The sequence below is a fragment of the Sporisorium graminicola genome, chromosome SGRAM_18 (genome assembly GCF_005498985.1).
Source record: "Sporisorium graminicola strain CBS 10092 chromosome SGRAM_18, whole genome shotgun sequence".
Classification (NCBI taxonomy): Eukaryota; Fungi; Basidiomycota; class Ustilaginomycetes; order Ustilaginales; family Ustilaginaceae; genus Sporisorium; species Sporisorium graminicola.
The window spans coordinates 155298-179665 of NC_043727.1; the positions used below are offsets into that span (position 1 = coordinate 155298).

At 56.3% G+C, this 24368-nt stretch overlaps 7 protein-coding genes across 7 annotated transcripts; 2 read left to right on the forward strand and 5 right to left on the reverse strand.

The window, feature by feature from the left end:
* Window positions 1–2610: 2610 nt before the first annotated feature.
* EX895_002854 (uncharacterized protein) lies at window positions 2611–5037 on the forward strand (the record flags this gene model as incomplete). The annotated part of the gene is made up of 1 exon (XM_029883452.1): window positions 2611–5037. One exon carries the CDS (start codon window positions 2611–2613, stop codon window positions 5035–5037), a length of 2427 nt encoding a protein of 808 aa, XP_029740129.1.
* Window positions 5038–5468: 431 nt separating this feature from the next.
* On the reverse strand, window positions 5469–6647 carry EX895_002855 (uncharacterized protein; the record flags this gene model as incomplete). Its single annotated transcript, XM_029883453.1, has 1 exon — window positions 5469–6647. One exon carries the CDS (start codon window positions 6645–6647, stop codon window positions 5469–5471), a length of 1179 nt encoding a protein of 392 aa, XP_029740130.1.
* A 1673-nt stretch (window positions 6648–8320) lies between these two features.
* On the reverse strand, window positions 8321–11179 carry EX895_002856 (uncharacterized protein; the record flags this gene model as incomplete). Its single annotated transcript, XM_029883454.1, has 1 exon — window positions 8321–11179. The coding sequence occupies one exon, from the start codon at window positions 11177–11179 to the stop codon at window positions 8321–8323; it is 2859 nt and encodes a 952-aa protein (XP_029740131.1).
* A 668-nt stretch (window positions 11180–11847) lies between these two features.
* EX895_002857 (uncharacterized protein) lies at window positions 11848–12952 on the forward strand (the record flags this gene model as incomplete). The annotated part of the gene is made up of 2 exons (XM_029883455.1): window positions 11848–12145; window positions 12618–12952. 2 exons carry the CDS (start codon window positions 11848–11850, stop codon window positions 12950–12952), a joined length of 633 nt encoding a protein of 210 aa, XP_029740132.1.
* Window positions 12953–13370: 418 nt separating this feature from the next.
* EX895_002858 (uncharacterized protein) lies at window positions 13371–14249 on the reverse strand (the record flags this gene model as incomplete). Its single annotated transcript, XM_029883456.1, has 1 exon — window positions 13371–14249. The coding sequence occupies one exon, from the start codon at window positions 14247–14249 to the stop codon at window positions 13371–13373; it is 879 nt and encodes a 292-aa protein (XP_029740133.1).
* A 733-nt stretch (window positions 14250–14982) lies between these two features.
* Window positions 14983–16182, reverse strand: EX895_002859 (uncharacterized protein; the record flags this gene model as incomplete). The annotated part of the gene is made up of 1 exon (XM_029883457.1): window positions 14983–16182. One exon carries the CDS (start codon window positions 16180–16182, stop codon window positions 14983–14985), a length of 1200 nt encoding a protein of 399 aa, XP_029740134.1.
* A 1900-nt stretch (window positions 16183–18082) lies between these two features.
* Window positions 18083–20998, reverse strand: EX895_002860 (uncharacterized protein; the record flags this gene model as incomplete). The annotated part of the gene is made up of 1 exon (XM_029883458.1): window positions 18083–20998. The coding sequence occupies one exon, from the start codon at window positions 20996–20998 to the stop codon at window positions 18083–18085; it is 2916 nt and encodes a 971-aa protein (XP_029740135.1).
* Window positions 20999–24368: the final 3370 nt, after the last annotated feature.

Consider the following 24368-nt stretch of genomic DNA (forward strand, 5'->3'; position numbering starts at 1 on the left):
ATGGATCAGACCTCGACTGGTCCGAGGCCGAGCGAGAAGGGGTGACTCTTGATTCTGCGTTTCTTGATGGCCAACCAAGCCGGTGGCAGTGTGTCCTGTGGCTGAATGCACCGTGTTGAGAGGAGGGAATCGAAAGGCATCGTTGCGATCCAGCCTATAGAACTGTGGACGTGGTGGGGAAGACCGCATCGGTGAAGACGGTTCGGGTCCCGAAGAGGAATAACAGTGGCTTTGCAGCCAAGCCCGGGACGAAGCGGCGGAAGAGAGCGAAGACGCCGAAATATCCTCTTGCTGATGAAGACGCTGTAGCGACGCGTCTAGACTGAGCTCGGGAAGAGCGGGGGACGACACATCGGAGCTGGATGCCGAGATGCGTCCAGATGAAGCGTTGAAGCGGTTCATGATATAGATCAGCTACAAGATGCACCTCTATCCAAGGTAGAGGCTCCGCTTTTGTGAAATGTCTGAAGCTGTCTGTTGACGTTGACGTCAATGATCCAGGGGAGGGCGTGGATATCAGGAAGGCTATCGAGGTTGGAGACGGATGGTGCCCGGAACAGATCATGGCTCGAAGTGGTTGCTTAATATATCCAGATCTAGCTCAGCCTCAAAGCTGAATAGGCAACGTGGACTGATATCAGCGCACGGCGTAGGAGAGAAGTTGAGCGCTGGTCATGATATGCACGTCGATGATCCGAGCGTCGATCCGTGTTTCAGTGAGACAATCTGTTGCACGACTACCTTGGAGTACCGCGCATCCAAAGCAAAGGATCACTATCGGCCTCGTGGGACGGGCCTGCCTAAGGTGTAAGCGAAGGCGTTGACGTGCTTCGATAGGCGCAGGCAAAGGCGCGGACTCGGATCCAAGGTGGGCGTTTCGAAGCGACCTCGGATGCGGATCAAAGACGTTCGTGCTCCAGGAGGAAGATAACCACAGAAGAGTCGGATAGCAAGGAGGATTATAGCTTTGTAAGAGGGCGGAACGGTAAGGGGCAGGAGGGAAAGGGGAGGGCAGAGAGGAGGAAATGATATATCACGAGCCATGGGCTCACGTGTTGTTATATACCGAGCAGCGCGAGACGTTTCTCATAGTTCAGCGTAAGCGCAAGGAGGGCGTCAAGAAATCCGAACAGACGTCGCAAGACAGTAGCAAGAAGCTAAAGCGTGACTGTACTGAGAAGCACAGCATCTCTCACACGACAAAAAGGAATCATCTAGTCCGTCGGCTCAACCACGACCTGCTTTGTGGATCGAGGGCGGCGGTCATCGGTGGACCCGCTAAAGAGTGACAACGCTATGCGGATGCAGTAGAATATCAGCTAGTCTCTGCACCAATAAGCTTCGCAGCACAGTCGGCTCTTCCACTATGCTTCGATCGACTTTCCAATACGCCTGTCGGCGTTGCCGGTGCTGTGTTCACAGAACCCTCAAGGCGCCTCATGACCTTGTTCGCAACCTCCTCTGGAGCCATCCATCATTGTATGAGGCTCAAGCTTAAAACAGAATTCCCACGCAAGCTCAGGCCCGCGCGTGCAGGAGTAGCAGCATCGTTGGCAGAAACGGGGTCCGGCAACGGGCCAGGAACGACCCGAGCCCCAGAGGAAAAGAAGACGAAAAAAGTGTTGGTCTCAGTGTTGTTCTCTTCTGTTAGCGTGGGGTCCATTTTTTTCGACCTGTCATAATTACGCATACACACGAGGGACGCAGCAGCGGAGCGGCGTCAAGCCGTGTTAAACGGCGGTGGTGCTTCGAGCCTTTTTTACGCCGACTTGCATGTCGTGCATATCACCCCTCGCCAAGATGCTGCACCTCGAGCGCCCTCGAGCCGGGAACATCGATCAGCCTGGTGACCGACCAGTCAGCCAAATGCATCGATCCGACGGCATTGAACCCTTTTCGCTGCAGCTCGACCTTTTTGATTTTCTCGTCCCCACGCCCTCGGCAAGGGGCTCTCCTTGCGTCAATCAGCTCACAATCGGTTGGTCCGCCGCACGCCCTTCGCCACGATCTTGACTCGCAGCATCTTCGCCCGAGCGTTGTCGACATTGAGTCACTGGCTGTACCACCATTTATCACCAACAACTGCATGCACTCCGTCGATCTCCCTCTCTCGCTTGTCCCCTTCGTTGCGGTTCCGCTACAAGCACGGAAAAATGACATGACCCGTTGGCAGGATCAAAAGCGCTTTGCTTGCTTCTTTACTTTGTGCCTCCTGCGCCAACGGTTGCCACGAGGCCCATCCTACGCCCATTTGTGCTTTTCCCCAGCTCGGCTAGTGACATCTGAGAGGGTGTGTGAAGAGGGAGAGGACAAGATAGAGCCTGCATCTCTGCTCACGACCTACGTCTATTTTCGGGATGTTAGACTTCAACGTCATAATGGACCTAACACCTTCCAAAACAAATTTAGCGACGCAAGGACCACCTTTTCAGTCAGCACAACTCAGCCTTCTCCACCTTCCGACCCTCATCACCTTTACCATCAACGCGCACAAGCTCTGTCAAGTCAAGGGAGAGCTCCATCGCATCAACAAGGAGTGCACTACCGCATGTATTAAGCGATCATGGAACTGCGGGCCGACTATAGCTGAACGAGAAGTCTTCCCCCACCATGGTTGCCCGACCACGCAGACCCCTCGTCTCGCTCGAAGCGCAACTCCAACAACTTACACTCTTCTCCGACCTCGATGCCGACCAGGAGAACCTCGAGCAGCTCGGGCCCATCATCAAATCACTCGACGAAGCACGCCAGCAAGATGCCTTCTTACGACACCTGAAAAACTTTGTGCGCGAAAAAGATCGCGAGATCGAAGCTGTCTGCGATGCCAACCACAGCGAATTCGTTGCGGCGGTCGACAAGCTGCTCAAAGTGCGGTCGGGCACTGTTACGCTCAAGCATCGAATTGGGGAGCTGAATGAGGATGTTCAGGCGGGGGGTAGCTCGTTGGGGAATAAAAAGAAGCAGCTGCTCGAGACGCAGCGCACGGCGAGCAATGTCAATGATGCGATAGTGTCGCTGCAGACATGTTTGCGCGTGTTGGATATGGCCAATCGCGTGGATGGGCTGATACAGGATAAAAAGTTTTTTGCAGCGTTACGGAGCATGCAGGAGCTGGAATCGGTGCATCTGCGCGGGCTGTTGCATCATGACTTTGCCAAACACATGATGGAGGGTATCCCTCAGATGAGGGGCCAAGTGAAAGCTGCAGTGACGAGGGAGATGAAGGAATGGCTGTTCGAGGTGCGCGAGAAATCCAGGACTGTGGGTCAACTGGCGTTGGAAGCAATGGAAAACCGGCAGAAGCGATGGCGGGTCAAGGCGCAACGCGACCCTTTACTGCGCCTAGCCAAAGTCAACTCTGCGATCGAGCTCGTCGTCAACGAGCGCGTCGAGCATAACTTTGTCGACAACGACAAGGTATCCATCGACTTTCGACCGCTCTACCAGTGCATTCACATCTACGATGCGCTCGACTTGCGCGAAGAGCTGCAGAAATCCTACCACGAAGACCGACGTGCCCAGGCCAACCTGCTCTTGAACCAAGGTTTGACGTTCAATGCTGCCAACCCGAGCTTTCCGGCGCTGCTGGAAGAAATGGTCGGCTTTTTCCTGGTGGAGCACCACGTGATCCAGACCACACCTGCTGGGTTCCGCGAGGAGGCCGAGGTGGACGACCTGTGGGATACCATGTGCGGCCGCGTTGTCGACATTGTCTCGCTTGCCTTGCGCGATTGCAAGGACACCAAAGTCTACGTCTCCGCCAAAGCATCCATCCAGACCTTCATCCAAACGCTCGAAGGCTACTCGTTCCCCGTTGCCAAACTCAACGCTCTCCTCCTGACACTCTTCGAGCGCTACGCCCACCTACTACGCGATCGATTCAGCAAGGACTTCCAGCAAGCGATGCGTGAGACACAGCATCAGCCTATGGTCGTGTCCAGCGCCGAGGAGCTGCAGAAAGTGTTGTCGGTTTGCTGGCTCAAGCCGGGCGACGACGTCGTGTTAAGGCAGTCCGGGTTCCCGCTCTCTCTGCCCTTTTCACAGACGTACCCGCTGTGCTGCATGGACATCCGCAACCTGGTGGATCAATACTATGTATTCTCGGACGGGTTTAGTTTCAGTCAGAACCACCGCGAGATCGACGAGATCCTCAAGAAATCGCTCGACGAGCTGCTGATTCAGCAGGTGAGCACGGGCATTCGGAGGTCGCTCGACAATACGGCAGCGATTAACCTATCGCAAATTGCCCAGATTGTCGTCAATGCCGAGCATTTCAACTTGGCGTGTTTGGAGCTGGAAAACTTGTTGGCGGCGTTGAGGGCGCCGCATGGGAGAGGGGGTAAGCTGCAGTTAGATGCGAGTAAGCACTTTGTGGCGACGCTGCGCATTGCGGAGGACAAGATCAATTTGGCGTTTGCGGCTAAGCTGGATCAGTTCTTAGGGTTGGCCGAGTACGATCTGGCTCCTGTGCCGGCGGCAGCGGCGGTGGGGCAGGGACAGCACTCGGGGTGGTTGCAGGATACGGTCGACTGGTTGCGGACGATGATGGAGTCGGTTCTTGTGTTGCTCCCGCCGGGAGTCAAGGCGAAAGTGTACAGTGCGGCGTACGCACACCTTTCGAACAGCTTGCTGGACCGCCAGGTGTTGGGGCCCGACTCGTCTCCACACGCAACCATCGCTGGGCTGCAAGCCATCCTCCTCGACCTCCAGTACCTGACACGCAAGGCCACCGAGGACAACGTGCCGCTCGGCGTGTTCGAGCCTACCCGCCAGACGCTGGACCTCGTGTGCCAGGACAAGCTCTCCGAGTACACCACCTCGATCCAGAGCGGCAAGGTCCCCGGAAGCGGAGAATGGAAGTGGTGCAGTGTCGAGCCGCGCAAGTTGTTGCAGGTGCTCGATAAGCTGGCGAAAGCGCAGCGGGGCGGGGCGGTGACAGAAGAGGCATTGAAAAGCCAGCGCGAGCGGGAGGCGCTGGTGCGGATCTTGGGGACCGTTGGTGGAGGCGTTGGCAATGGGGCTTTCCGCAGGTCCTAGTCTCACAAATCCTGTCAACGATGATTTTCGAACGCACTTTGACGTCGTGATCTCCAGAGTCCGATGCTGTGATGAGAAGAACCCGTTCGGAAGGCAGGAGAGCAGTTCAAATATAAGGTTTGGTTGCGCGGTCGCGCAGTCTGCACGCACCTACTCACAGGCAGAAGACTGTTACAAAAGCAGCGGTGCCTCTTGGAGCGTCAACAACTTTGACGGAGAAGCCAAAGAACTTTGTTTTTCGTAAAGAGACATGATGAAGAGTAAGAACAAAACGTTTTCGTCCATGATCAACATGGATCTTTCTTTAAACGCTGGCCAGCAGAGGGAGTGGCAGGAGATTATCCGCCCAGGTAAGAAACACGATACCGGAACCTGATCATGACCTATTCAAGGAAGCTGCGAGCAACCCTGAATGCGAACGCCCCCAGCGATCACACAAACCGCCAACTAATTCCGTCCAACACGCCCTTGTCCTTATCATCCAACCGCTCGAACACGCTCGGGCTGCAATCCAGGCTGTGCGGCTCGCACCCAGGGCACTCGTCCGTAGCAAAGGCATGCGTCATCTTGCCCTTCCAGCTGATCTCGATCTTCTTGCCGCAGAGCGAGTTGTGGTTCGGATTGCCCGACGACGGGTTGTACTGTTCGAAGACGTCGCGCGAAACGGCGACGATGGGCTCGTTGTCGTAGTTGGTGATACCGCACGCGCCGAGGCCGGTGTTGTAGAACGTCGCGTGACCGGTGAAGGGCGAAGCTGTGTAGAGGGAGGCGGTGGAGGGCGAGGTCGGGTGAGTGGTGAAGGGAGGCGGAGTATAGCCGTTAATTGAGGGTAGTTCAGGAGAGGCGGGCTGGTCAGGCTGCGGCTGCGGCTGCGCCTGAAAAGGAGAAGTGGAAGGCTGGGTCCTGTCGTCGGAGGAGTCATGAGCCTTCTTGGGTACCTTCTTCGTCTTTTTCGTCTGCTGCTGCGTGGTCGGCTGTTGGGGCTGAGGCTGTAAAGAGCCTTGCGAAGCCTGACTGCCGTCTATGTTTGCACCATCGTGGTCGTCCGAACCTGGTTCGCAGTCGTCACCGATTTGTTTCGGCTTGTTCTCCTGCTTGTGATGGACATGTGGCTTCTTTACCTGTTGACCTTCCTGATTCTCCGCGTCGTTCTGTTGTTTGGCCGCGGTCTTCTTCCATTTTTTATCATCCTGAGCAGGAGCATCTTTGCCTTTCCCATTGGCACTAGTAACAGCAGCACCATGGCCAGCGCCAATAAAGCCATTGAGATATGTCTGAAGGCTCTTCGCATCGCCGAACTCCTCGTAATGCTTCAATGCAGCCTCCAGGGCGTGCAGCTGCGACTCGTAATCGTCATGCAGTGAGACATCGCCCTGATCGTCGCTGGTTGTGCGGCGGACTACACTAACGCGAGGTGTATTTTGCGAGATGCTCGAGGCATAGCCATACTGACGACGAACGAGATGATCGTAGTTGGTAAAGTTGCTGGTGTGACGCAGAAGAAGGTGGCCAGGAGTGCGGTGCTGACCGTGAAGGGGACGTGCCTGCGCGAAGGGGCTCACCATAACCAGCATGGCGATGAGGAGGGTGGCGAAGCGGACGCAATACATCGTTGCAGATTGTGGGAAGAGGGGCGATGAAGCGGAACCGGAAGAAAGGATGAAAAAGCGTGCGCAGCACAGCAAGGTGTTTCGAGCAGTTGTCGTCAAGCTTGTCTACGGAAGAGCAGGAGGCTAAAGAAGAGAGGAGGATTGAGATAGATGTTTTGTTAATGTTTGTTGCGTGTCTTGCAGAGAAAGAAGATATTGAGAGGACAGATTGCGGAAGAGAAGGGACGGTGTTGGCCGACCAAGCTCCCTTCTTATACGCTTGTTAACACCCTCGCTATCACATAGGAAAGCTGCAGGGTATCTCTGCAGCGAATCAAGTACCGAGAGACGTTCATGGACTTCGGCGCAAGAAGGCGCCATTCTGGGGTGCATGCGCGCATGGCGACACCACGGAACATGCGCACACCACGGAACGCTATCATCCAATCCTCACCGCTTCGCTTCGTCCACGTTCAGGACTTACCTAGGTTCTTTATCCGCACCAGTGTCTCTATCGAATCGAAAAGGAGAGCAGCGGCTGTTTGGGAGAAGCAGCCCAAGAGACATGAAGCAAGCACCCCGAAAACCGAGGGTGATGATGCCAATGCCGTGGTGAGTCGGAAGAGCGTGCGCAGCGAGAAAAGGTGGACGATGCTTGTCAGTGACTACCACAAAAAACCTTGCTGAACTGGCTTAAGATCAATCGACGGCGATCGCTACCTCTTGGTCATCACTCCAACTTCGACTGAGGACGTCATCCGCGTATCTTGTCATGCACTTACCAGTATGAAAGAAGAGGGAGGAGCGCCGAATACAGTCTACAGAAGAGCGGACGACACGTAACGGAGACAGAAAGGAGACGGGGCGCAGGTCGAGAGGCGAACAGAAGCGGAAAGGGAAGTGGAAAGAGAACGCCAAGGAGATGAGCTTGTTCAAGAAGGTTCAAGGGTGTGGCCCCCCAAACTCAGAGCTTTCTGCGCGTTAATATACTCGAGAGGTCGTCGGCAAAGAGACATGTTGGTTTGCTCAACGGTCTTGTCTCGGTGTGTTGTGAGTATTGCGAGGGCATTCGGATCTCTCGTCGACCTTCTCAAAGGGTGACGGTACAAAGGGAAACCCATCAGCTCGGAATGAAGTCCGAGCCGGTCTTCCGTCGACAGTCGTCAAACGTCCATCTCTGATTTGTGGAAAAAGTTGCAAGTGAACCCACCAAGGTCCCGCCCAACGACGGACTGGCTCTGTCGCTCTGTCACATCACAAAGCTTTGCGCAGGTCTGCAGTAGTGTGAGAGGGTGGGTAAACGGTAGCAACCTTACTGAGAGAAAGAAAGCGGTCGCATGCGAAACAGTGTGGGAAGCTTTGCCAATTATCACTCTGGACGGTCTGAGTGGCGGCTCATTGTTGTGACCCAGCCTTGCGGATCGCCGAAGCCTTCGATCGTCACCGAGATACAGTAGGTGCAAAGTCACAGCTTCCAGAAACCCCTTCGCCCTCAGGTAAGTATGCATGTATATCAAGGAGCGCTCTTCGGGATTCATCACGCTAATCATCTGCCGCCAAATCATCTCGCGACTTCTTCCAAAGTGTGTCGTCTCGTTCGTTAGAACCGTTGGGTCACTTCCTCGGTCAACTTTTGATAAGATCATCTCTAATTTCGACGAAGAACACAAATCTTACTGAACGTACGTCTCTCTTCACGCAAACACCCACCCCTGCTGGCAATCCGCCCACCTGGCCAACTCGGTACTAACACTAGCCTCCTTGAACCTCAGCTTGGCCTCCGCCTCCTCCTCGCCACTCTGCAAGAGCTTCACACCAAAACCATCTCCGCCTACCCTCGTCTCGTAACACTTGAATCCAGCCCCCTCCAGCTCGCTCACCAAAGCATCCACCTTGGAAGCCTCAAACTCGTCCGGCAGCAAGGTCACGGCACACCCGCCTCCGCCTGCTCCCGTGAGCTTCGTGGCGAGCTGTGCGGAGAATGACTCGGTCTTGTTCTTGATCAACTCCAATGCAGGGTGCGACACCTCCAAGCCCACCAACTCGGCGTGGTTCTGCTTGATCAGCTCGCGCAGCTGCGCAACAATGTCTGTGCGCTCCAAGCCTGAGGTTCCACCGAGCAGCTCCTGCGCTGCATCGGCAATGTTCTGGATTCGAGCCAGTGCAGCATCGACGCGTGCAGGCTCAGCTTGCTTCTGAGCTGCAACGTGCGCAATGAGCTTCTTTCCCTCGCGACCCACACAGCTGTCAACCAGCAAGAAGCGGAATGAGGAAAATCCCTTGAGCTTGTCCATCTTGTTAGCGGTGAGCGTGTTGCTCGGGTGGGCGCGCGTGAAGGCAATCGCTCCGCCATGCACTGCGACCGAGTTGTCCACGCCCGAAGGTGTGCCGTGGATCACCTTTTCGGAGAGGAAAGCCCATTGGTTGACGTAGGCAGAGTGTTTGGCTGAGACGTCGCTAGCGGGAGCGGGAATGCGGCCGTAAAGGATATTGAGTGCCGCAGCGAAGCACGAGCTGAGAGCAGCGCTGGATCCAAGACCTGCACCGATAGGTAGGGCCGAACGCAGCACAAACGCCTGAGCGCGTGCGTCGGATTGACCAGCGATGCACATGTAGAGCACGAGGAAGGCGATGGAAGCAGCATGGCTTCTCTCGCTCTCATTGACGGTATCGCCAACCACCTTTTCAATGGCGCTGACAAGTACCTGGTCGAGCGAGTCAGGCACGGCACCGCCACCTTGGATCGACTCAGGCACAGCCGACCATGGCAGCTCATCGATGCTCCAAGTGTGAACGACTCCAAGGTCAGGCAAGTCGAGCGAGATCTTTCCATCTTCGCGAGGCGACACGCTAGCATAGCATCGCAGAGCCACAGAGCCGGCAATAGCAGTGACACCGTGCACTACTGCGTGCTCACCGAAAAGGATCACCTTTCCAGGTGCGCTGACCACCACCGACGACGGCGGCGGGTGATCCTGAGCCAGGCGAGGTTCCCCCTCACCGCCGCGGGTCTCGAGCTTGGCCCGGTTCATGTCCTCGACGAGCCCGCCGATCTTGTCCTGATGGGCGTGCTGGTCAGTATCCGAAGGAGTGCGTTCGTAGGCGATGAGATCTGGCGATGCTGCGCGCGAGCTTTCGGTGGTGGAGGCGATATCGGAAGATGTAATCGAGGGCTTGCGGCGAATAGCGCCGGCTTGGAGCAAGGCGTGTTCGAGGTCGTCGAGCAAGTCACGCTCGTCTTCGATACCGACGCAGAGACGGATGAGATCTTCGGGCATGCCACGAGCAGCGCGCACCTTGGGGTCGATTGAGGCGTGCGACATAAGACAGGGCATCGAGATGAGACTGTTGACACAGCCAAACGAGACAGAAATGCCCCAGAGTCGAGTAGCTCCAACAATGCGTTCTGAGAGCGCCTTGTCGCCGGTGACAAAGCTGAGCACCGAGCCGGGACCGGCAGCCTGCTTGTCGTGCACGGCCTTGGAAGGGTGGGAAGCCAGACCGGGATAGTTGACCTTGAATCCGAGCGAGTCGAGATAGTGAGCTACGGTGATGGCGGAAGCCTGCTGACGATCCATGCGCACGGCAAGCGTCTTGATACCACGAAGTAGGAGGAAAGAGTCCATGGGAGTAAGGGCGTTTCCGATCGAGTTGATGGTGAATGCAATCTGCTTGCCGAGATCATCACGGTCGCAAGCAATGACACCCGCCATGAGATCGTGATGTCCCGAGAGGTACTTTGTACCCGAGTCGTAGACGACGTCGACACCGAGCTCAAGGGGGCGCATGAGATAGGGCGACATCATGGTGTTGTCGACGACGACGACGGCGTCGGGGGCCCACTTTTTGGCGGCAGCAGCGCATCGCTGCAGGTCGCAGATCTTGAGGCAAGGGTTGGTGGGTGTCTCGAGAAGAACCATGCTGACCTTACCGCAAAGACCAGCAGCAGCGTCACGGCTTCGCTGCTGGAGCATCTCTTCGACCTTGGAAGCGTCAGTGGTGTCGACGTGATCAGTGTGGATGTTCTGGTGCGAAGCGAGGTAGCCAAGCAGACGGTTGGTACCACCGTAGAGGTCATCGCCTGCAATGATGCGCTCACCGGCCTTGACGATACGGGTGATGACGTCGAGACATGCCATGCCGCTCGAGACGGCAAAGCTGTACTTGCAGTTCTGGAGCTGGCAGAGATGGTGCTGGAGCATGGAACGGGTGGGGTTGCCCGAGCGAGAGTAGTCGAACTCAGCACCGGGGAGACCCTTGAAGGTGGCAGACATGTAAATGGGGGTCGAGGAAGAGCCGTACTGGTCCTTGTGGTTGGGGTCGTCTACAGTCGCACACTGGGTGGCGAAGCGGTAGCCGTTGGCACCGCGGCGGTCCTTGTGCGAGACAAAGGGAAGCTTGAGGGGAGCATCATCGCCAATGTCGGAGGGTTCGGGCGAGGTTGGAATGGACGAATCGAGCGAGGCGACGGAAGAAGCGACGTCAATCGAGAAGGGAGTGACGGTGGAGGCCTGCGAGGATGCCACGCTGGAGGTGGCACGAAGAGCCGACATGGTGTTCTAGTAGGAAGATAGGTGGCGTGTTGAATGAGGATGTGTGTATGATCGCAGCCGATGGTTTCCAATTATGCGTGAGCTGGCGAAAAGGTGAGAATGCAGCAGCCGAAAGAGTGCGCGAGAGTGGATCGCGGCTCTTCAGGGGATGAGGGTATCGTTGTATGGGCTCTGTACTGATGAAGAGCAAGATGAGAATGTGATGCTGAGAAGTATGTATGTGAGAAGAGAGAGAAAGGGATTGTAGGGTGAACAGCGCTGATATGCCGATTGAGCGGCAGACCCGTTCGTGTGCTGTTCCGTGTGTTGCGTTGCTGCGTTTCTGCGCTGCACGGGTGCGGTGCGAAGCGGACGAATCAAGGCGGCGGCGACTCATCCGATTTCTGCAAATCTAAGAGGCTCTGCAGCGAGTCACAATCTGGCCTTGCCTTTTTCGCAAGCCACGCTGAGCTCAATTTCAAAAAATCAACCCACGCAAGCATGGCGTGCTTTCCTGCAATGCTAAATCGGGATTCTGTTTTTCGACAACATCCCGATCAAGTCGACCATCTTCGGAAGTCGGCCCCAATCCAAGCCCTGTCCAGAGCTGCATAACTTCTCACTCTTTTTTTGCCCTCAACCAACACCTCTCAGCACCTCCATCTTCCTAAGTGACGAGACCCGCAAAGATGGCAGCCGCACCGTCACAACCAGCACCCATAGACAAGCGCCCGGACTCGCGTCGTTTGGCCGACTTTGCTGCCAAAGCAGCCGAAACATTCGTCTCGGCCTACTATGCCGCATCCGATTCTCCACAGCGTACCAACCTGGTCCCCACACTCTACATACCCACGTCGTCGATCGTATGGAACGGTACACCCATCAGCGGCCAACAGGAGCTCACAGCGATGCTCAACAGTATGCCCGGCAGCAAGCATGAAGTCCAGGCGTTTGACTGCCATGCGCTAGGCGGTGCAGTAGACGGAGGTAAGTTACGATTCCGATCATATAATTCTTCTCCCCATAATCAGCCTCGATATGCACATCCATGTAGCAAGGAAGCTCTACCATCACAAGGTTTTCCCGGAATGATGTTAGTATGGATGACTTCCTTGCAGTCGATGCTGGCAAGAGGCGAGAACAAACGCGTAGTCCCGTCGCAAGTTGATCTTGCCCCTCTTCAAGCAGATGTGATCCTAGGATCGCGGACAGCACGAAGAGAGGAACAACACATAGATCGGTCCGTTGCAGACGGGACGCTTTTCATAAGGGTTCGATACCTATACTATCTAAGGTCCACTGCTGTATCGAGTAGTATATGAAGCATACATCTTCCCCACGTTTCCTCTCTCTCTCCCCACGCCTCCCTCATCCCAACTCTCCTACCCCTGATGCTTCTAGTGCCTTCACTTATACATACTAAACCTTCCAATCTTCAACCCCGTTGCACTGCCAACAGCCACGTTCATCCCACCATCAATCATGCTCACCGTCTCGGGCACAGTCTCGCACCACACGCCCGAATCCTCGTCGGCACTCAACCCCTCTACCTCAACCGCACCCAAGTCTGCAACCTCTTCCACACACGGCGTCAACCGCAACCGGGGCAACTTTGATCCGGATGCACCGATCACGTCGCATCCGCGGGCATTTTCGCAGAACTTCGTTCTGGTCGTCAACAGTGCAGGTGGAGACGGGGGTGTGGCGTGTTCCAGCGCTACGGGGAAGGATGCGAGTGTGGTGTTGAGTGCCAAGTATGTTGTGCAGGCGGATAGTTTCAGGTTTGTAGGTTAGGTGGGATGCGGAGGAGTGAGCAGGAGAGGGGAGAAGCAGAAGAAGCAGAAGAAGCAGAAGAAGCAGCACACTTCAAAAAGATACCAGATCAGAACGTCAATAATGCACACCAGAATTGCTCACATCCTCTTCGCGCGCTGTCTCTTCTCGCCTGACGTTCCTACTTGATGATGGCGCAGCATCAACATCTGTTCGAGTCTCACGATACCGCATGGGGCTCTGTGTGTGCATCGAATGTCCACTTGAACTCACATTCGACACGGGAAAAGCTTGCTGGGTTTGCTTGAGCGTCCTCTCACGCAGAGAGACACACACAGTCAAGGAATAGGGGCTTCAGTATGCATTGCAGGCGTTGCGAGGGCGGGGTATAAGTTACATGTTTCAATAAGGACATCGGCAGGAGCAGGAGCAGGAGCGTCTAGAAGTCGGTGCGGTTGAAATGGCTGGAAAAGTCGTACGCCTCGCGACCTGGCGCCTTGCCCAGCGCCGCCGTCGTTGGTACTTCATCTGGCATCTCGGTATCCATGTCCATCGAGGAGGGGTGGGAGGAGGAGTGAGCAGAGCTGTGTGACCTCGAGAAGGTCCTTGGATGCAGTGGTGGATGATGCAGGCGGTGGGGTGAGGTGGGGAAACCTGGCTCGTGCGAAGATGTGGACGAGACGGACGAGGAGAAGGACAACTGCGGCAGGCCTGCGATGCGTCTTTGCGCTCCGTAATCCGTCATGTCAACCGTATCTTCACTATCCGATTCGGAGAGTCTGCGTTTGCCTGTCAGTTCCCGACTCGCCGCTGCTGGGGCGGCGTCGCAGGGGGTAGGGACCCGCGGGGTGCCGGTGCGCAGCTCATCGAACGTGGACGCGATGGTGGGAGCGGTGGAGACACGACTCCAACCACGTCGGGTGTTTGTTACGTTGCGCAGGATGTCCCGCTCCGAGAGGAAGCCTTCCTGTGGTGCGCATGCGGGGTGAGAGGTCGAGGTGCGCAGGTAGCCCTGGTTGATGCGCGAGCGGATCCGCCATCCCAGATTGGCCAATTGCGCGTGTGTCTCTCCGTCCACTTCTCCCTGACCTACAAAGCTGCTCGACGACGACGACGACGCTGCTGGATGCGACATCGCATGCTCCTCGCGGCTGCCGAAGAGGTGGGACGAGGCCGAAGCGCTGCTGGAGCTGCTGCTGCTGGAGGGCCGCGATTCCGAGAGCGCAAACGCTGTCGGCCGATCGCCAAAGTGCTTTTTGAACTTCTGCGTGTACTCGACTGAGCTGCCGCCCGCTGTGATGGGTGGCTGGAACGTCATGCTGTGCGTGTTCCGCGAGATTGCAATGGTGAAGAGGAAGCCTCGAAAACCGTGTCGCAGTCCACTGATCAGTCTATTCTTCGGCTGCTGATGTGGCTTTCCAGCCCGTGAGATCGTATAAGTTGATGAAGAGGGGCGGTGATACAGGGGCTCGAGACGACCACAAGTTTCATATGATGATAGCAAAGTGAGGAGTGTACGAGGTGTGACTATACAAAGTGAAATTCTACATCACATATAGTATTTCGCTCGGCGTCTCAACTCCAAGAAAAAGTCGCGTCTATCTGGCCTTTACGCGTCCGTCTCCGACACGCGCTTGCAATATACGCGCTTGCCTCCGACTTTGGCACTCCTAGCATACAACGTCATGGCTGGGAAGTCACACGCTTCACAGATCAGACCCTCTGCTTCCGGTATAGAATGACATTCGTGATCAATATGAAAAAGGACGGGGGACATGATACGGTACGACGGCACAAGAAATACTGTAAAAGAGAGTAGGGTTTGTACGGAGACAGCCCTGGTCTGAGCTGGGCTGGGCTGAGCTGAGTTTCATGCGGTATGATCGCAAGGTGGGCGCAACACTGCATCAAGAACGTGTGCAGTCTGATGGCTCCTTCCACTCTTGCATCCCTCTGAATGCAGTATGCAAGGGACACGAGGATCACCCCGGATCTCGAGCACAACAGCTGGTTACTCATCTTCTAATAGAATTCCACCCAAACCCAATCCGTTAGGACGACTTGGCGAAGTATTCTACAACCACCTGTGGGCGATAGTCGTCCGAAGGCAGTGCGTCGATCTTGGGGTAATATTTCTCCCCCTTCTGCACAAAGAAGCGCGGTTCCCAGGCGGCCCCGCTCTCCTCCCTCTCCTTTGCGAGCGCACGCTGCTTCTCCTCAATCGCCGACTTGCTCTCGGTCGCCTTGTCGAGGTTCTTCTCCTTGATGCCCTCAGTGACTTTGCTCCACAATCTGCGCGACTCATTCTCCTCCTGCTGATCCTCTGGGATCACCTCCTTCTGCACCATGGTTGCCGTGAGCGCGTTGAACAGCTCCTCGTGCTTGCCCGAGCTCGACTCCTTGTAGTCCATAGCGTCGCTCCACTTGCCCGTGATCTCGCCTACTGTCTTGCCCGACTTGGTCACCTTGCCGCCGATCGCATTGTAGGTGCCCGTGAAGTAGCCCTTGGTCTTGAACTCGACGTCGCAGCTCAAGTCGTTGTGCTCGTTGCGAATCTTGCTCGTGTCGCCGAGCTCGAGCACCATGCGACCAAACAGAATGCCTCGCGCGTACATGTTGGGCATCGAGATCTGATACTCGCCGTCGTCTTGGCGGTCGAGCAGCACCACGCGGTTCTCGCCACCCATGATGGTAGCCGCCGAGTTGCCCAGGAACTTGGACTTGGGCTTGAGCTCGCCGTAGATCAGCAAGTTATTTTCCGGCGATACATAGTAGTAGGCGCTGATGGGTGGGTGGTGCGAAACCTGCTCCGCAATGTAGTAGCCCGTAGTGCCATCGTTGTACTTGTAGCTGCAGCGGAAAAATTCGCCCAAGATGGGGTTGTACGGCTTCTTGACACCCTTGGGCTTGATGTGCCATCCCGAGAGGTAGTATCGTGTCACCTGAAGGAAACGCTGCTCGGGCGATTCGATCTTACCCGCACCAAAGATGAGGTCGGGATGTGACATGAAATCAGTGATGCGCTCGAGCATGGATCGCGGCTCGAGCACAAACGTGGGGAGCGTGACCTTGGAGAGATCCATGCCTATGCGCAACTGACCGATGAGCGACATGAGGATGTTCCCGGATTCTTCGTCGAGCTCCTCGGTGTCGTCGGCAGAGGCGCCCTCGGGAGGGCGGTCGTCCTTGGAAGGCTTGACGTGCGACTTGGCGCCCGAGACGGCGCCACTGACATGGTCCAGCAGGCCCATGTTTGGTAGCTATGTATGGGCTGTGGGTGAGGGAGAGAGAGGAGATATGCGCTCGTGTCTGGATGAACACTGTATGTTAGGCAAGAAGCTGATTGAGCAGAATGCGAGGACTTCAATGCTGTCGTTGCTTGCAGAGAAGAGCTGTCGAGGTGCTATGGAGCTACTTGCAGGCGTTTGCTGACTTGAAACACGAGGAGATAGTCGGCCAACGAACTGGCTTGAAGGAACGAGCAAGGTCGAGAAAGCGTCAAGTATAGGGCGCAGCTAACCCACGAAATTGCAGCGGAAGGCGTCAATATGGAAGCCAGCGGACCGAGCCTGATTGCGTTTGACGTCAGCGGGGGGCCAAGGCTACTCCGAGGTAGTATGGGTTGATGAACGGCGTAGGACGATCTTTTACCGAGAAGGATCCAAATCCTGTGGACAGAGTGATCGTTGCTAACGGAAGTGCGGCGCGTTGAGGTGTGACGACCGCAGAAATATGGATATGATGGTGATGGAGCGGATGGTGGACCGATGACGAGCACAGACGAAAAAGCTACGAGAGGCAGGCACGCAGCAAGAAAGCAAGCGCACAGGCAGACAGACGGACGGACTGGACAGGCGTGTGACAGAGCAGGAAAAGGCGCGGGACAAAAGGCCAAAGCTGCTCTTTCAAACATGATCATCAGCCTGCCTTTGCGATTAGACAGACCGGTTTTTCGGTGGTTTTGTTTTTGACCCCACTCGAGCCAGCAGCGGGGCAGCGGCGGAGCATGACGATCTTGGGATTTGATTTCTTTTTCTTTTCGAAAATTGCCAAAGCTGAGCGCACAGGCGCCACTCCCTCTTTTCCAAGCATTTTCCCTATTTCCTAGCTTCCACGGTACAGAGTCAGATGTCGGCTTTATCTGGTGTGGCCAACGCGCAGCGACACAGGGGCGAGTCGATGACGAAAGCAGTGCGAACAGGTGGAGCTTGAGCTTGCAGAAAACGTGAAAAATCTGCGCCTCTGCAGCTCTGCATCACGGAAATCGCTTGCCGCCCGCCAGCAGAGCTACGGCCTCGATCCATCCATCCAACAATTCGTCCATCTGTCTGTCCGTCACTTCTCGCTTGCAGCAGCACCGCTCTACACAAGCGAGCATTTTGGCCCCGTTCTCATCGTCCCTTCTCTGCGCAAAAGAGAGAGAGAGAGAGAGAGAAAGAGAGAGGCAGATTCAAGCGGTGCACGCAATCACCGATCCGCGACTTTTGCTGGAACAAGCACATCGCCAGACTCGTTCCCCCGCAGTGGACTCTAACATTCCCGCGCTTCGGGAAAATCCGCACGGGCCCTCGCCCGCGCCCAGTGACATGCACGCATGAGTCGCTCCGCACTCCGCTCTCCTTGACAGCTCATCACAACAGCCGCAGTCGCTTCAACACCACCACGTAGGAAACGAGACGAAAGAGCCGGCCATCGAGGCAGCTATGGACCGATTTTGATTGAAGGCAGCAGCGGACAGTAAATGTTGTGGAGATCGAATCAATGCAAGGAGATCAATGAGGATGAGATGAGGAGATGACAAGAGCAGGATCAGAAGCGATGGCAGAGTAGAGCGAAGAGACAGAGCGAACGAAAAGATGAGAAGAAGACAGCGGGCCAGAGATGTATGTAGAGCAATTTTGATCGCGATGGCCGGGCAAAAATTGTTGGTACCAAAGAGAATTGCAAGCAAAAGGGATAGTATTGGGCAAGAGCTGTGTTGGCACCTCGCTCTTAAACACTGCACGTCCCGAAAAAGGCATGTGTGCACGTCGCTTGCCTGGTCGCGCGCATCCCTTCCCTAGGCAAACGGTGGGACTGATAGGAGACGAGAGAAAAATTTTGGGCAAAGACCATGCAAGGATGAAAGGGTGGCCAGCACCGGCGCAGCTTCTAGACGAAAAAGTGTGTATAGATGCGGCTCGACGGCGCAACAGCCATCTCCTCCATCTTGTACGTGTTGAGCTCTTCCTTGATCCGTTGCGCCAACAGCGGCGTCAGTCGGTTGCACGTCGCCTGCTCGCCGCGTCGGTCGTACACCGTAGCGGGCCACGTCGAGTGGAAGATGAGATCTTCGGCGAACGACAGCTTCTTCTGGCCCTGCATAGGCGCCGTCACCGAGCGTTGCGTCAAGAAGTCGGCCGAGGGATCCATCATCAACGACAGCGTAGGCATCGACGAATTCGAGTGGTGGCCCAACACGCCGCCCGTATGCTGGATCGAGCCAGGCGAAACCGAACGCGGCGGCGCTTCGCTGGAGCGCGAAGCGGGTCGAGAAGAGACCGGCGAGTCAGTCGTCTTGGCGCCCAAACCGTCCAGACGCTCTACACCCGCAGTGCTGCTCGAAATGTGCGTCATGGTGCTTGCAGCGCCGTGCAACGAGGACGACGTCGCTGAAGCCTGAGGCGCATCGTACGAGTTGGCACGAATACGCCCAGCAAAGGGCTTCTCGAATCCACTGCTCAGCGACAGGTCTGGCGTCGAAGCTGTCTTTTTGAGAATGCCCTTGTAGTTCTTGCATTGAGCTGCACTGGCACGCGACCGCTCGATGCCCTCTCCCCAGTGACGCAGGCTGTCAGTCTCGTACTCGTCGCCAGAGTCTTCACCGCCCAGGCCGCCAGCGGCGGGCATGTGGGGTGGCTCGAGCAGCTCGCTGTCGAACGAGGCGTCAAACCCACTTTCCTCGCCGTACTGCATCGAGAGCTGCGGTGGCGCAGCAGACACGAGCGGCTCGGCGTTGTGGTGGTGGGCGGCGTCGACCCCATCGGCGTACTCGTCCGGCTCGGCATACGTGATTTCGAGCCCGGTAGGAGCCTCCGAAGAGATGGAGCTAATGCTGCCGCCGCTGCTGCTAAACTTTTTGCGCCAGCCGCGCTTGGATTTGAGCCTCTCCTTTTCCTTTTCGATCATCTTTTGGCGGTTCTCGCCTGCCTCGCGTGCTTTCGCCTCGGACTCTTGGCGTTCCCGTGCGGCACGCGCCTCTGCCTCGGCCTGCGCCTGCATCTGAAGCTGATGCTGACGGACGTACGAGGCAGCGGGCGTCATGCCAGCTTCGGTGACGCGGGCGCTTTCAAGCTCCACAGTGGCATGCGTGATCGAGGCGGTGGCAGGAGTTCCCTTTTTGCTCTTCGATGCTTTCTTCGACTTGGTGTTGATGGCCGAGTCATCCGAAGCGGCGGGTAGATTTCCAAACGAGTCGGCGTGCATGCCGTCGCGACCTTCGCGCTCCTTGTCCTTGTTGAACATGTTGGTAAGGCCCATGAGCGAGTGACGGCGCGCGAGCTTGCCGAGGTTTCCCACCTTGCGCAGCATGACCGAAGCACTCGACACGGTGGACGAGATGGAGATGTTGTCGGTCGAAGAGTTGAACTTGCGGTTGAAGATGCTGCGTTTGCCTTCGTTGTTGTTTGAGAGCGGGGGGCGCGTACCGCGTCGCGAAGTGATTGAGGCGGCCGACGAGCCAGGAATGGCGGCGCCATTGTCGGGTGTGCGTGGAGGTGAAGTGGAGCGAGTCGAGCCGGTCGAGGCGTTGGTGTCCCCAGACGAGTTGGGCAAGCCACCGAGGTCGCGGCCGAATACGCCGTGTTGCGGACGCCGTGCTGCGGCTGCGGCCGATGAGCCGCCATAGCCTGCGTTGTCCTGGATGTCGTTCATGTTGGAAAAGGACAAAGCTTTGCGCAGCTTGCTCGATAGGCCCGTCTTTTTGGACGCTTTGGGCGCGTAGCCGGGCATGGGAGTAGAGCGGCCGCCATCGACCCGGTCATCATCGCTGCCGCCGTAGACGGCTTCTTCGTCGTCGTCCTTGGCTGCCTGTCGAGACAAAGGCGACGGCTTCTTGGAGGAAGCGACGCTTGGAGGCTGTCCACGCTGAGAAGTGTTGATGGATTGAATCGAGGTGGACGAGTCGGATCGATGGTGGACGGGGGGAGACCCAACAGCACCAGCGGTGGCAGTTCGCGACGAGGCGTCTGACCCGATGGACGACTGGCTGTTCGTACGTGGTGGAACACCGCGCAAATGCGAGAGTCCAGCCTGCAACGAAGTGGTGGGAGGTGCATTTTTGGCAGCAGGAGCGCTTGGAAAGCCTGGCGAAGACGACGAGGGAGGAATGGAGCCGCCGCGCTTGCGTTCGGCAGCAAGCATGGGCGACGAAGCCTCACGCGCGGAAGCGTTTGAAGCTGTGCTGCCAGTGCGAATGCGAGGGGCAGCGACAGCTGGTGAGGCAGTGGCAGTTGCGCCGCTCGAGGGAAACGTTTGTGAGTTGGTGGTGCCAATGTCCGAGGTGCCGCGTTGTGTCCTGCGGTATGGATGGAAGCCACCAGCCGACGAGACGGACGACGAGGCAGAATGGCCAGACGAAGCAACTTGACCAAATTGACCTACCGCCATGGGTTGACCGTTAAAACTGCGCATGGAAGTGAGCTGGGGTACGCTACCAGCATACGGGCCCACGGGGAAGGCAGCAGGGACAGCTCCGACTTGGTGCTGCTGCTGGTCACGTCGGAACGTGTCGTTGTAGGTAACGTGCTGGGGCCGTTGAGGCGTAGACGAGGTGCGTCGACGACTGTCGAAGGCTGGACCAACTTCGCTAGCAGGCGACGATGCATGTGCTTGCGCTTGGGCCTGATGCTGTTGTTGGCCGTAAAACTGCTGTGCCTGCAGCATTTGCTGGTATTGCATCCAGGCAAATTGGTTCTGCTGCTGCTGCTGCTGCTGGTGTTGCTGCTGCTGCTGCTGGGCGGTCATGTGCGGATAGTAACCGGGCGTCGACTGGCCAAACGGTTGGGTCTGGAACTGACTGCCGAACATGAGTAGCGCAGGTCAATGCTGTGGACAGGTGGCGAGGGGCGGAGGAAAGAGAGACAGAGGATATATGCTCAAGCACAATGAAAGCTTCGATGATGGAGTCGAGAGCAGGACAGACGAGTGCGACGATGCGGATATTGAACGGAAGGCAGGATGCTAGGAAGACGCCAAGCGAAGTCGAGATGAGTTTGAGCTGAATTCGAGTCGATCAGCTTGGGCGCTAAAGTCGACAATGCTTTATCCGCGCGAGATGCTACTGAAGCTAGTGTTCAGGTCAGGGTTGAATGCATTCGAGCTGTGTTGCAAGGATATTAAGAACGAAGAGGCGTCTGTCCGCGCTGTGTATCCGGTGCTGCCACGGACGAAAAGTGTCGCCGAGGCAATGCGAAGAGGTCCGTAAAAAGAGGCTGGTCGCGACGACTGCGGAAGCCAGATAGAATGGTGAGCCAGCAGATGCCGTGCGGCTATATGCAGAAACGAGGATGCGGGCGTTGACCGGATTAGGATGGTCGTCTGCAACGAGTACCGCGGCGTCGAAAGGATTCCGTGAAGAGTGACGACTGAGCAAGGGAGGTCTGCACGCGCGTACAATCAGAACCGAAAGAGGAGCGGAGAAAGAAGGAGAAAGGGTCGAGACGATGCAGTGACACCAGGGCCGATGCGCCGAGGGCTGGCTCGAGATGATGAGGGCGGAGACAGGGAGGGACAGAGATGATGGAGGACAGCGAGTGGATCGTGAGCCAGAACAAACTGCCAAGAGAGAGAGGGAGAGGGAGAGCTTCGTACAGGGCGAAACAGCGGGTACCCAAAGAAAGCAGAGACCAGCGAAACGAAGGTCAAGAGGCAGCGAGCGCGGAAAGAGAGGGAGAGGGAGAGGGAAGAGACAGGAGCAACACAGAGCGGCAGAGGGAGAAAGAGAGGTGTGTGTTTGAATTGAACTGGCTCGCATGCGCGTGTGTATGTGGGTGGGTCGGTGGGTGGGAGCCTTGTGTCACAACGAGGCGCGTGGACTGAGCGATTTGGGCCAAATTTCGAGCGCATTCGAGCTACGGCTTGCGGAGAGAAACTCAGAGAGAGGGGCTGTGGGTTGGAGCCCAGGCTGCTAGAAAATTCAAGCGCAAGAAGAAAAGGGTGTTTCGATTTCGATTTTGACAGGCAGGCGGGCGAGGAGGAGAGGCGGAGAGGGAGCAATACAGTATGTAGGCGTGCGTGTGACCAAGCGGGGCGAGAGGGAAAGGCAGAGAAAATGTGTGTGAGAGAGAGAGAAAGCGCGCGTCGGCCGGACTGTGCGAGCGATGGCTGGTTTGGCTTGGCTTTTTTGGCTGTGGAAGAAGGGGAAGCCGTAAGGTGAGATCGAACGGTTTGGTAGGATTTCCGCCGTTCGTGGGTGTGCGTTTCGTAAGGACGCAGGCTGACGATGCAGTGCTTGAAGCTGTGCTGTGCTGTACCCTTTTTTCTGTACAACATGCCGAAATTGCAAACTGCACGATTGAAACACACACGAGAGGAACACAAAGAGAGAGAAAGAGAGAAGCACACGCACTATTTTTGCACACGGTCTTCGAGCCCCATGCTGTGCTGTGCTGTACTGCGTCAACACAAAAGACTATTTTCCATTTCTCTGTATAGTGCACAAGACGCCGAGGGCGTTATGAGGTGCGAGCGTCGAAAGCGAGCATGATATGGGCACAGCGGGGAGATGAAGAACTCGAGGCCTTTCGTTGAAGGAGGAGTGAGAGATGAATTGGCAATCTCGTAGGAGGCGGAGTTGACCCCCCTGTCGTTCCAGATGACCGAAATTCGAATAGCGGAGAAAGCTGTACTGCACAGTGAGAGCAGCGACCAGCCGAGTCGTCGAGATGCTGCTCACTAGCCTAGCCAGATCATGCAGGTCAAAGCTCACGCTGTGAAGGTGAAGAGCGACGAAAGAGATCACGCTGCTTCTGATAGCCGCTTCACGCCAGTCGCGCGTGCTCTTTGCCACTCGCATAGTGTTGGTCTTTTTTCAGGGACCCGAAGCGAGGCAGGCGTCGCTTGAGGATAAAGGTCTGCAGCCGAGGATAGGGTGATTTCAGCAGTCAAATACAGATACAGATGTTATCGAATTCAATGTTTAATCTGTTGAACAAATCTGCCGAAGCGAGAGGCAGCCAAGGCCTGTCGTTGGATTTCTTATTTTCGAATCGAAGTCGCACCCTTCGCCGTCACCACCTTCAGCATTAGCCTTCTGCACCTGCACCTAATCGGGTGACGCGGCTCCAAATGTACTCAGCTATCGGCACGGTGCCCGTCAAGGTCTCACGTCTGTGGTAAACGTGATCTCTTCGAGGGCAAGGGAATGGGCATGGTGTAGGCTTGTTTGGGTCGATTGGAGTCAAGACGAGAGATCGCGTTGCGTCCACCAATACAAACGCAACCTGTCAGATCGCTAATCACAGGCGGAATTCGATGGTGGCTGGCTGGCCTGTTCGCCATCAGCTAGCATGAATTTGATTTCTCTTTTGACAACCGACTGAATTCGCTACCTTTGCCGCCGCCTCGGCTCGGCTCTGTCCCGTCCTTGGTTGGTTATGAAAGAGTAGCCAAGACGGCCTTGTCGCACGCTGCATTGTGATTCAATCGATCCCAGAATTGAGCGCGGCAAGGGGTCATCGAAAGGCGAGAGAGGGTCAGTCTTCGTTCAGGCCGATAGCCAACCTCGCGTCGTCTGAGTTGGCCGCAGCGTGACTGTTTCAAGCTCCAGCTTTTCCGAGCCGGCCTCACTCGCACACACGCACATTGATTGACGCCAGCGAACACAACACCGAATCGCAAAGTCGACTGGGAACGTGGTGTAAGCATGAGGATCCCAAAGAAACAATTGAAACAGATAGACTGACGTTTCGATGTCCGACGCAGCGCCAGTGCACCCGCTGGAAATTCACCGAGATGGACACCGGGACTCTGCGAATCGGTCCTCGCACATCCTAACTTGCCTTGCTGGCTGCCGTCTGTTCGCCATTTGCGTCGGCTCTGTAATAGCAAATGTTTACTCGTCGTGGTGGTATGTGACGATGAGAATGTCTCGGCGATCACACGTGGAGCCGTACACAGCCCGGCCAGTCGAAGACGCACCGGATGTTAGATGCCGTGGGCTTGGTTGTGTGCACTTCGTGCATCAGTGTGGGACGCGGAGTCGACTTGTATTGGACTGTTCATTCAACCGGCTGCAGCAATCGTGCAGATCGTTCGTCCACAACACAAAGGGATTCCGTCGACGTTTCGGGGTGAAAAGCACACTAAACAATGCTTGACGCCTCCTGAATTCAGATGCCAGCTCCGAGGCAGCCGCTGGCACTAGGAGGGAAAGGGTGACCTGCTTCCGACCAAACGA